Below are 10,913 nucleotides of genomic sequence, written 5' to 3'. Positions count from 1 at the left end.
AAAAAAAAAAAAAAAAAAAAAAAGGCCAAAAGAAAATGAAGATTGTCCTTTTTAATAGTAATAAGTAGATAAATCCAAGAATATATTTATAAAACTTTATAAAAACTCAAAAACCTATATACTTATAAACTTTCTTAATTTATCTGGAGTTTACAAGGTGTTTATAGTACAATGAACTGACATTTACTTCTTCATTCATTTGTTAAAAAAACTATTGGCCGGGCACGGTGGCTTACGCCTGTAATCCAAGCACTTTGGAGGCCAAGGCGGGCAGATCACCTGAGGTCGGGAGTTCAAGACCAGCCTGACCAACATGGTGAAACCCTGTCTTAAAAAAATAAAAAAATATATTTAAAAAAACCATTGAATGTATTCCAAGTTCTAGGTATTACGCTAGGTGCTGAAGGTACCTTGGTAAGCAATAGTAGAACACACAGCCTCTAACCTTATTTAACTTATGGCCTAATGGAGGTGACAGATGTTAATCATACAAAAATAAAATTACAACTTTGGTAAGTGAAGGAGAGGTACATGGTGCTGTGAGAACACAGAAAACAGAATTTGACTTAAAGAGGTCAGAAAGGTTCTCTAAGGAAAAAGTACCTGGGACCTGAAGGGTAAGTAGGAGTGGACGAGGTAAAAAAAGAGGCAAGAGGACTGCAGGTAGAGGGAACAGCTTATGCCCAGGCCTGGGCAGGAAGGATCATGGTGCATTGTTGGTGGAAGGAAGAGGAGCTCAGTGTGGCTGAAGCACAGTGAGCATGCGGTAGGCTTTGTTGAGGACTTTGGAGTTTTCCCTTTTATCCTTTTATTTACTTCATTTCTTTTATTGTCTTTCAATGGCAAATGATAAGTTGTGTAATAATTGTTTAGGGAGTTTTAATCCTTGAAACATATCTTGCACTATTTTTAAGTCTTTAGTTTTTAAACTTCCTTTGTTCCTGCTTCTATAGAAAATCATGCCCTCTTGTTAATAAACTTTATTAAAATGCATCCACTCAACAGAAGGTTTTAGTTTTTTCATATACTTTTTTGATTTTTTTCTTTTTGAGATGGAGGCTCACTCTGTCACCAGGCTGGAGTACATTAGTGTGATCTCGTGTCACTGCAACCTCCGCCTCCCAGGTCCCAACAATTCTCCTGCTTCAGCCTCCCAAGTAGCTGGGACTACAGGCACATGCTACCATGCCCAGCTAATTTTTGTATTTTTTAGTAGAAATGAGGTTTTACCATATTGGCCAGGCTGGTCTTGAACTCCTGACCTCGTGATCCACCTGCCTCAGCCTCCCAAAGTGCTGGGATTACAGGCATGAGCCACCACACCCAGCCTAGTTTCTTCATACTCTTTTAGTAATAGTGGGAGATATAAAAATATATATGATAGGATCCCCCTTCCTCAGAAGCACACAGCCTAGGTGGGTAAATGCAGTTTTCAGAAATTCCTGAGACCATCCTTCTGTCACCAACTGCAAATTTAGGAGTCCCCAAACCACCTTCAGGCTCAATAACTAACAAGGACTCACAGAATTTAGAAAAGTTATTATAGTCGCCTTTTGGCTCTCTGAGCAGCACCATGGCAGTTGGGAAGAACAAGCGCCTTACAAAAGGCGGCAAAAAGGGAGCAAAGAACAAAGTGGTTGATCCAGTTTCTAAGAAAGATTGGTATGATGTGAAAGCACCCACTATATTCAATATAAGAAATACTGGAAAGACGCTAGTCACCAGGACCCAAGGAACCAAAATTGCATCTGATGGCCTCAAGGGTCGAGTGTTTGAAGTTAGTCTTTCTGATTTGCAGAATGATGAAGTTGCATTTAGGAAATTCAAGCTGATTACTGAAGATGTTCAGGGCAAAAACTGCCTAACTTCCATGGTATGGATCTTACCCGTGACAAACTGTGTTCCATGGTCAAAAAATGGCAGACAATGATTGAAGCTCATGTTGGTGTCAAGACTACCAATGGTTACTTACTTCGTCTAGAACTGTGTTGGTTTTACTAAAAAACGCAACAATCAGATAGGGAAGACCTCTTATGCTCAGCACCAACAGGTCCGCCAAATCTGGAAGAAGATGGTGGAAATCATGACCCGAGAGGTGCAGACAAATGACTTGAAAGAAGTGGTCAATAAACTGATTCCAGACAGCATTGGAAAAGACATAGAAAAGGCTTGCCAACCTATTTATCCTTTCCGTGATGTCTTCGTTAGAAAAGTAAAAATGCTCTAATGATTGTTTCTTTTTTTGCTGTGCAGAAGCTGTGGAGTTTGATTAGGTCCCATTTGTCTATTCTGGCTTTTGTTGTCAATGCTTTTGGTGTTTTGGTCATGAAGTCCTTGCCTACACTTATGTCCTGAATGATTTTGCCTAGATTTTCTTCTAGGGTTTTTATGGTGTTAGGTCTTATGTTTAAGTCTTTAATCCATCTGGAGTTAATTTTAGTGTAAGGTGTCAGGAAGGGGTCCAGTTTCTGCTTTCTGCACATGGCTAGCCAGCTTTCCCAACACCATTTATTGAACAGGGAATCCTTTCCCCATTGCTTGTTTTTGACTGGTTTGTCAAAGATCAGATGGTTGTAGATATGTTGTGTTGCTTCCGAGACCTCTGTTCTGTTCCATTGGTCTATATCTCTGTTTTGGTACCAGTACCATGCTGTTTTGATTACTGTAGCCTTGTAGTATAGTTTGAAGTCTGGTCGTGTGATGCCCCCCGCTTTGTTCTTTTTGCTTAGAATTGACTTGGCTATGCGGGCTCTCTTTTGGTTCCATATGAAGTTTAAGGTGGTTTTTTCCAGTTCTGCGAAGAAGGTCATTGGTAGCTTGATGGGGATAGCATTGAATCTGTAAATTACTTTGGGCAGTATGGCCATTTTCACGATATTGATTCTTCCTAACCATGAACATGGAATGTTTCTCCATCTGTTTGTGTCCTCTCTTATTTCGTTGAGCAGTGGCTTGTAGTTCTCCTTGAAGAGGTCCTTTACATTCCTTGTTAGTTGTATTCCTAGGTATTTTATTCTCTTTGTGGCAATTGTGAATGGAACAGATTGGGAAAAAATTTTTGCAGTTTACCCATCTGACAAAGGGCTGATATCCAAAATTTACAAAGAACTAAAACAGATTTACAAGAAAAAAACTAACAAGCCCATTCAAAAGTGGGCAAAGGATATGAACAGATACTTTACAAAAGAAGACATACGTGAGGCCAACAAACATATGAAAAAATGCTCATCATCACTGGTCATCAGAGAAATGCAAATCAAAACTACACTGAGATACCATCTCACGCCAGTTAGAATGGCGATCATTAAAAAATCTGGAGACAACAGATGCTGGAGAGGATGTGGAGAAATAGGAACACTTTTACACTGTTGGTGGGAGTGTAAATTAGTGCAACCATTGTGGAAGACAGTGTGGCGATTCCTCAAGGACATAGAAATAGAAATTCCATTTGACCCAGCAATCCCATTACTGGGTATATATCCAAAGGATTACAAATCGTTCTACTATAAGGACACGTGCACACGAATGTTCATTGCAGCACTGTTTACAATAGCAAAGACCTGGAACCAACCCAAATGCCCATCGACGATAGACTGGATAGGGAAAATGTGGCACATATATACCATGGAATATTATGCAGCCATCAAAAACGATGAGTTTGGGTCCTTTGTAGGGACATGGATGAACCTGGAAACCATCATTCTCAGCAAACTGACAGAAGAGCAGAAGATCAAACACCGCATGTTCTCACTCATAGGCGGGTGTTGAACAATGAGAACACATGGACACAGGGAGGGGAGCACTACACACTGGGGTCAGTTGTGGGGAAATAGGGGAGGGAGGGTGGGGGGTGGGAAGCTGGGGAGAGATAGCAAGGGGAGAAATGTCAGATGTAGGTGATGGGGAAGAAGGCAGCAAATCACACTGCCATGTGTGTTCCTATGCAACAATTTTGCATGTTCTTCACATGTACCCCAAAACTTAAAATGCAATAAAATAAATAAAGGGGAAAAAAAAAAAAAAGAAAAGTAAAAATGCTGAAGAAGCCCAAGTTTGAATTGGGAAAACTCATGGAACTTCATGGTGAAGGCAGTAGTTCTGGAAAAGCCACTGGGGACGAGACAGGTGCTAAAGTTGAACGAGTTGTGGGTATGAACCACCAGTCCAAGAATCTGTTAAAAGTTCAGACTTAGAATAGTGGCAAATAAAAAGTCTTATTTTGCGGGGGGGGGCGGGAAGAAAAGTTATTATAGTCAAGTTACAGTTTGTTACAGTGAAAGGATACGTATTAAAATTAGCAGAGGAAAGAGGCCCATAGGACAAGGTCCAGGAGATACCAAAGCACAGAACTACCATTTTTCTCTCCCAGTGGAATCGTGCAAATGCCTGATTTTCTCTCAGGAACGATGTGTGACAGTACACATGGAGTACTGTCTATCAGGGAAATTCACCTGCTTTGTGTTTAGGGTTTGTATTGGGGCTGAGGCATATATACATGATTGACCACCTGTGTGGCTGACCTTAGTCTTCAGCCCTTCAGAGGTTGAACTGATACCACATGGCCCAAGGCTCCCACCCAGGCAAACTTGGATCCTTTGCTGTTTTATAAAACCACAGTGGTTTACATTTATACTCTGGCCCCAGATTCTTACAGTCTCTTCTAAGTTTGGCACCAGGGAATATATCATGAAAGAGTCTGGTTGTTCTCCTTAGTATTCATTACAAAAGTTGTCCCTTGAAATGTTATTTTTACTTGATAATCTGTACTAAGCACTGATATCTGTTAATTTTTCTAAACTCTTTCTTTTCCGTTTTTAGCAGTTAGCATCCCCTACGGAGATGGGCTCCTTTTGTTTTCTTTATAATCTACAACATAAAGTGATGTATTTTCTTCTAATAATACAAGTTAATTTTTTCTGTACACCTGGATTTCTAATCTTTTTAATTTAAAAGCTCAATTTTTAAATTTCTATTTTAAAAAAATCTTAAAAATACTATATGCAGAGTATAACAATCCCTAATAATAGAGAAATAGAAGTAAAAAATTAAAATTGCTCCATTCTACCTTTCCACTCCTCAGAGATCCCTACTGTTAGCAGCATCTTTCCATATTTTGTGTTTTGTTTTATTGTTTGTTTGAGATGGAGTCACACTCTGTTGCCCAGGCTGAAGTGCAGTGTCATGTTCTCAGCTCACTGCAACCTCCACTTCCTGGGTTCAAGAGATTCCCCTGGCTTAGCCTCTCCCGAGTGACTGGGATTACTGGCATGCACCACCACAACCAGCTAATTTTTTTGTATTTTTAATAGAGATGGGGTTTTGCCATGTTGGCCAGGCCGGTCTCAAACTCCTGACCTCAGGTGATCCACCCACCTCGGCCTCCCAAAGTGCTGGGTTTACAGGCGAGAGCCACCACACCAGCCAAATTTTTGTATTTTTAGTGTAGACAGGGTTTCACCTTATTGGCCAGGCTGGTCTCAAACTCCTGACCTCAAGTGATCTGCCCGTCTTAGCCTCCCAAAGTGCTGAGATTACAGGCATGAGCCACTGCACCCAGCCTCAGGTGTTATTTTTCCTTGTGCCATATATATACATTTAAAAAAATAAAAAGCAAAAATTAGGGTAACACTGTAGATGAAGTTTTGCATTTTGCTTTTTCGTTTTTCAATAATTATGTAATCAATACCTATTGAAGAACACGTTTTTTTTTTTGTTTTGTTTTGTTTTTTTATTTTCTTGCTATTAAAACAAAGTGCTGTAGTTAAAACCCTTGTGTGTGGCCAGGCATGGTGGCCCATGCCTGTAATCCCAGCACTTTGGGAGGCTGCGGTGGGTGAATCACTTGAGGTCAGGAGTTTGCAACCAACCTGGCCAACATGGTGAAACCCCGTCTCTACTAAAAATACAGATATTAGCTGGCATGATGGCATGCGCCTGTAATCCTAGCTACTTGGGAGGCTGAGGCAGGAGAATCGCTTGACCCTGGGAGTTGAGGTTGCAGTGAGCCAAGATCACGCTGCTATATTCTAGCCTGGGTGACAGCAAGACTCTGCTTCAGAAAAAAAAAAAAAAAAAATTGTGTATACACCTTTATACTCCTATGCTAATATATTTATAGGCTACATTACTCGAAATGGCATTGCCTATCTTAGAGTTTTTTGGGTGTTTTTAAGAGAGAGTCTTGCTCTGTCGCCCAAGCCCTGGAATACAGTGGTGCGATCTCGGCTCACTGCAACTTCTGCCTCCCAGGCTTAGGTGATCCTCCTGCCTCAGCCTCCCAAGTAGCTGGGATCACAGGCATGTGTCACTATGCCTGGCTAATTTTTGTAGTTTTGGTTTCACTGTATTGCCCAGCTGGTCCCAAACGCCTGGCTGCAAGTGATCTACCTGCCTCAGCCTCCCAAAGTGTTAGGATTACAGGCATTCCCAGTCCACCAAATTGCCTTCTGAAATGCTCTAATAGCTTATACTCTTTCCAAGAATACAATTTTGCTGCATCCTCATCAGTATTAATGCTTTTATTTTATCCTCATTTGTACCCAAGTCTCCTTGATTTTTAAAAAAACTGGATAACAATCTGTTACTGAAAATCAGAGGCTAAGCTTTTTTACTGTTGCTTAACATTTTGGTATTTTTGTGGGTAGTAGGAAAGAGCTCACAGAAGAAAAATTAGATCATAATGATATTCACAGGATGACTCCTTTTGTGTTTTCTAGCTTGAAGTACATCTGGATTCCTTATGTGTGCATGTTAGCAGCATTTGGTGTATGTTCTCCTGAACTTTGGATGACACTTTTCAAGTGGCTTCGATTAAGAACTGTACACCCAATATTGTTGGTGAGTTATTATTTTGTGTTAATTATTTGTTTCTCTTCTAATTATATAAAATCAAATGCTAATAAATGAAAACTACGTTGAAAACTATTAAAAAACATGAATAAATTACATTATGACTTACAGGAGGAAAAATTGATCCCGTGTAAAACATTTTTAAAAACAATTTCTGGGTGGGGCGCAGTGGCTCACGCCTGTAATCCCAGCACTTTGGGAGGCAGAAGTGGGTGGATCACTTGAGGCCAGGAGTTTGAGACCAGCCCGGCCAACATGGTAAAACCCTGTCTCTACTTAAAATATAAAAAAAAAAAAAAAATAGCTGGGTGTAGTGGTGCATGCCTATAGTCCCAGCTACGCAAGAGGCTGAGAATCAAGAATCACTTGAACCCAAGAGTCGGAGGTTGCAGTGAGCTGAAATCATACCACTACAATCCAGCCTGGGCAACAGAGCAAGGCTCTGTCTCAAAAAAAAAAAAAAAAAATTATGATTATCAAAGTAATGCATTTCAATGCATACAACTTAACGAAGGTAAAAATATAAGTGAATCAGTAATGTGGGAGACCGTCAAGAATTAATTTTTATAATATCTTTCTTGGTTTGATTTAGAACTATGGTATATTTTCTATGTGAATGGAACATTCTGCCTGCTAGGTGTTTGGAATACAAAGATAATAATAGCATAGTTAATTTCATCAAGTGGATTATAATCTCTGGGCGTAAAAACAGATCATAAGAATTTGGCCCTCTCTCTGCTGCTCCCTTCCCTTCCACTTTCTCCAGCTTGCCTGCTCTTCCTTCTGTTCCTGTCCTGTCTCCTAAAAAACAAAAAGAAGTTTTCATAGGGTACTATTAGAACATAGAGAAGGGCTACTTAATTCTTTTTGTTCTTGTTGTTGGGGGGATTCAAATAAGGCTTTCCAATCTGAGATTGAAAACATATTTTGTTATTAGGCAAATAAAGGTGAAAGAAAGGGTATTCATGGTAGCAGGAATAGCCACAGAGGTAGGCAAAGAATATGATGTAATCAAAGGGACTGGGGGACAAAAGCACAATATATTTCGTTTTCTTGGCGCATGAAGTGTGAGGTAGGTAGGGGTGGTCAAGAAATGAGACTGGAGAAGTGAAGGAAGGTGAGGCCATGGAGGTCCTGAGGGTCGTGCTGCAGAGCTGCCTCTCATGCTGTCGGCAAGGGGAAGGCATTGGGACGTGTATGCCTCATGGAAAGTGAGAGAGTCAGACTTTCACTTTTTATTTGCCCACTCTTACAATTCTGTGAAGGATAGTCCTACCGGAAACAGACTTCAGTCACAGAGGAGGCCAGAGTGTATAGAAGTAATTGAAGCTTCAATTTATTGAATGCTCACTATGTCAGGTACTGTTTGAAGCATTTCACATGCTATTCAATCCTAGATTTTCTCTGTTTTATAAAAAGAAACCAAGGCTTTAATTGGTTAAACAACTTGCTTGAGATTATCGAATTTATAAGTATGGAAACCAGGATTCATGCCCAGGATTTTCTTTTCTCTTTTTTTTGAGACAGAGTCTCACTGTTTCTCCCAGGCTGGAGTGCAGTGGCACAGTCATGGTTCACTGCAGACTTAAACAACTGGCCTTAAGCAATCCTCCTGCCACATCCTCCCAAGTAGTTGGGACTTCAGGCACATGCCACCATGTCTAATTTAATTTTGTTTTAATAATTTTTTTTTTTTTTAGAGACAGGGTCTTACTATATTGCCCAATCTGGTCTCTGGAGTCAAGCAATCCTCCCACCCTGGTCCCTTAAATCCTGGGATTATAGGTGTGAACAACCACACCTAGCCACACCCAGGTTTTTCTGACTGCAAAGCCTATTCGATTAATACTGTGCCAGATTGGAATGAATAAAAGTAGTTAGAATATCAGTAAGTCTCACTGATTGATTAAGTATGGGCAAATGAGGAAGAGGGAGATACCTTGGATGTTTCCTAGGTTTCTGGTTGGTATGACTGTGGATCATAGGGTCACTAAAAGACCTGGGACAATAGGAAGAACAGGTTTTATTATGGCAGGAATATGATACATTATCTTTAATATAGTCATGTTGTGTTTTGCCAATCTGATTTCAAGGAGAATTTATGCATTCTTATTTTATTTTATTTTTTTTTTTGAGACGGAGTTTCGCTCTTGTTACCCAGGCTGGAGTGCAATGGCGCGATCTCGGCTCACCGCAACCTCCGCCTCCTGGGTTCAGGCAATTCTCCTGCCTCAGCCTCCTGAGTAGCTGGGATTACAGGCACACGCCACCATGCCCAGCTAATGTTTTGTATTTTTAGTAGAGACGGGGTTTCACCATGTTGACCAGGACGGTTTTGATCTCTTGACCTCGTGATCCACCCGCCTCGGCCTCCCTAAGTGCTGGGATTACAGGCTTGAGCCACCGCGCCCGGCTGCATTCTTATTTTAAAAGACTAGTGTACTGATATATATTAGCTATTTTTCTTGTGTTAATTCATTGTCTTTTTTGTTGTTAGCTTTTCATGTGGTAATGTGCTATCCTTTGTAAGATCTGTATAAGATAAATTTCTGGCAAATTTTTCAAATATTGACTTGCTAGTTGAAATATTATGAGCATTACCTTTTTAATGTTCTGCCTTAAATTTTTATAGTAATGTTTATGTCTCACTTTACTTCCAACTTAATATCTTTGGAACTCTTTAGTTTTCACCCATCTCATTCTGTGAACTAGGTTCTATGTTCACTTCAGTTTCTTTGAAATTTGTATAACTATAGAGATATATGATTGGTCATAGAGTCAGTGTGTATTCTGACATGTATTTATCTGTAATCCTTTTTGCTTTAATATTTTAGGCTCTTATTCTGAGCATGGCTGTGCCCACTATAATAGGTCTCAGCTTATGGAAAGAGGTAAAAAAAAAGTTAGACTTTTATATTAACAAAATTTATATTATCTACAAAGGTAGTGATAAATTTATATGTGTGGGTAGAAAACATGTTGAGGCACTATCCTAACAAAATAAAATGTAATATTCTTAGTCATGCTTAATTCTTTTGTCATTGGGAACATTGTAGAAGAGGTAAAACATTTCTAGAATGCCACCTGATGCAATTTTCTGTAGTCTAATGCTAGTGTTAATTCAATCTATAATTGGCAAAGGAAATTGCTGAGTAAATAGGAGTTAATATTTTGGTATTGGTAAAGTTTTAGTAACTAAAACTTTATCATCTGTAAAATGATATAAATTCTGCAAATTATTGGACCTGAAAATGTATGTATGTATGTATGTATGTATGTATTTATTTATTTAGTATGTGTGTGCCTGAAAGATACAACTGATGATCAATTTATCATTGTTTGGTAAGGATAAAATTATTCATTTAGTCAAAACAGTGAATTAACCATAAAATAGATGATTTGGATTGAGAAAAATAAGCAGGCTGTTGAAGGAAAGCAAAGAGATCCATCATGACATTTTTTCCATGTGAACAATTTTGTAATATCATTTGCCTTAAGTTAGTCTGTTAGTCTTTTGAAATACTGTGGAACAGTTTTAAACTTTCTAATTACTTACATACACCTTTTGGGGATTTTTTTTTTTCATTTTAGTTTTTTCCAAGATTAATGACAGAATTAATGGAACTACAGGAATTTTATGACCCAGACACAGTGGAACTTATGACCTGGATAAAGTAAGTATTGAAGTGTCCAAGACTATTGTTAAGCCGTTAATCACTGCATGCTATCTACTGAAATCAGGGGAAATAATAAATTAATACTTTAATAATAAATTAATACCAAATTTTTCTCATAAAACTCAGGAGTTTTTGGGATATTTAGGTTTTGGTTGGACTTTGCGATTCTAATTTTCTGCTCATCTCCACGGACTTGAAAATATAGAATTGGTCAATATGAGATTTGAAACTCCCATTGTCACCTGCCAGGCGCGGTGGCTCAAGCCTGTAATCCCAGCACTTTGGGAGGCCGAGGCGGGTGGATCACGAGGTCAAGAGATCGAGACCATCCTGGTCAACATGGTGAAACCCCATCTCTACTAAAAACACAAAACATTAGCTGGGCAT

The 10,913-nt window shown here is 39.3% G+C and overlaps 1 protein-coding gene and 1 pseudogene across 2 annotated transcripts in view; both read left to right on the top strand.

Moving 5' to 3' along the window:
* Positions 1 to 10,913, top strand: part of DPY19L4 (dpy-19 like 4) — a 73,962-nt gene that overhangs the window by 50,989 nt on the left and 12,060 nt on the right. For both annotated transcript variants that reach the window (XM_032248827.1, XM_032248836.1), the window contains 3 exons: positions 6,717 to 6,837; positions 9,684 to 9,740; positions 10,441 to 10,523. In XM_032248827.1, the coding sequence (XP_032104718.1) occupies positions 6,717 to 6,837; positions 9,684 to 9,740; positions 10,441 to 10,523 (261 nt within the window). The remainder of the gene's footprint in view (positions 1 to 6,716; positions 6,838 to 9,683; positions 9,741 to 10,440; positions 10,524 to 10,913) is intronic.
* On the top strand, positions 1,268 to 5,108 carry LOC116530672 (annotated as a pseudogene).

Source organism: Sapajus apella, unplaced genomic scaffold (genome assembly GCF_009761245.1).
Source record: "Sapajus apella isolate SASKATOON/1434 unplaced genomic scaffold, GSC_monkey_1.0 scaffold3, whole genome shotgun sequence".
In the NCBI taxonomy this organism is placed as follows: Eukaryota; Metazoa; Chordata; class Mammalia; order Primates; family Cebidae; genus Sapajus; species Sapajus apella.
This window is presented reverse-complemented; position numbering and strand designations above follow the sequence as displayed.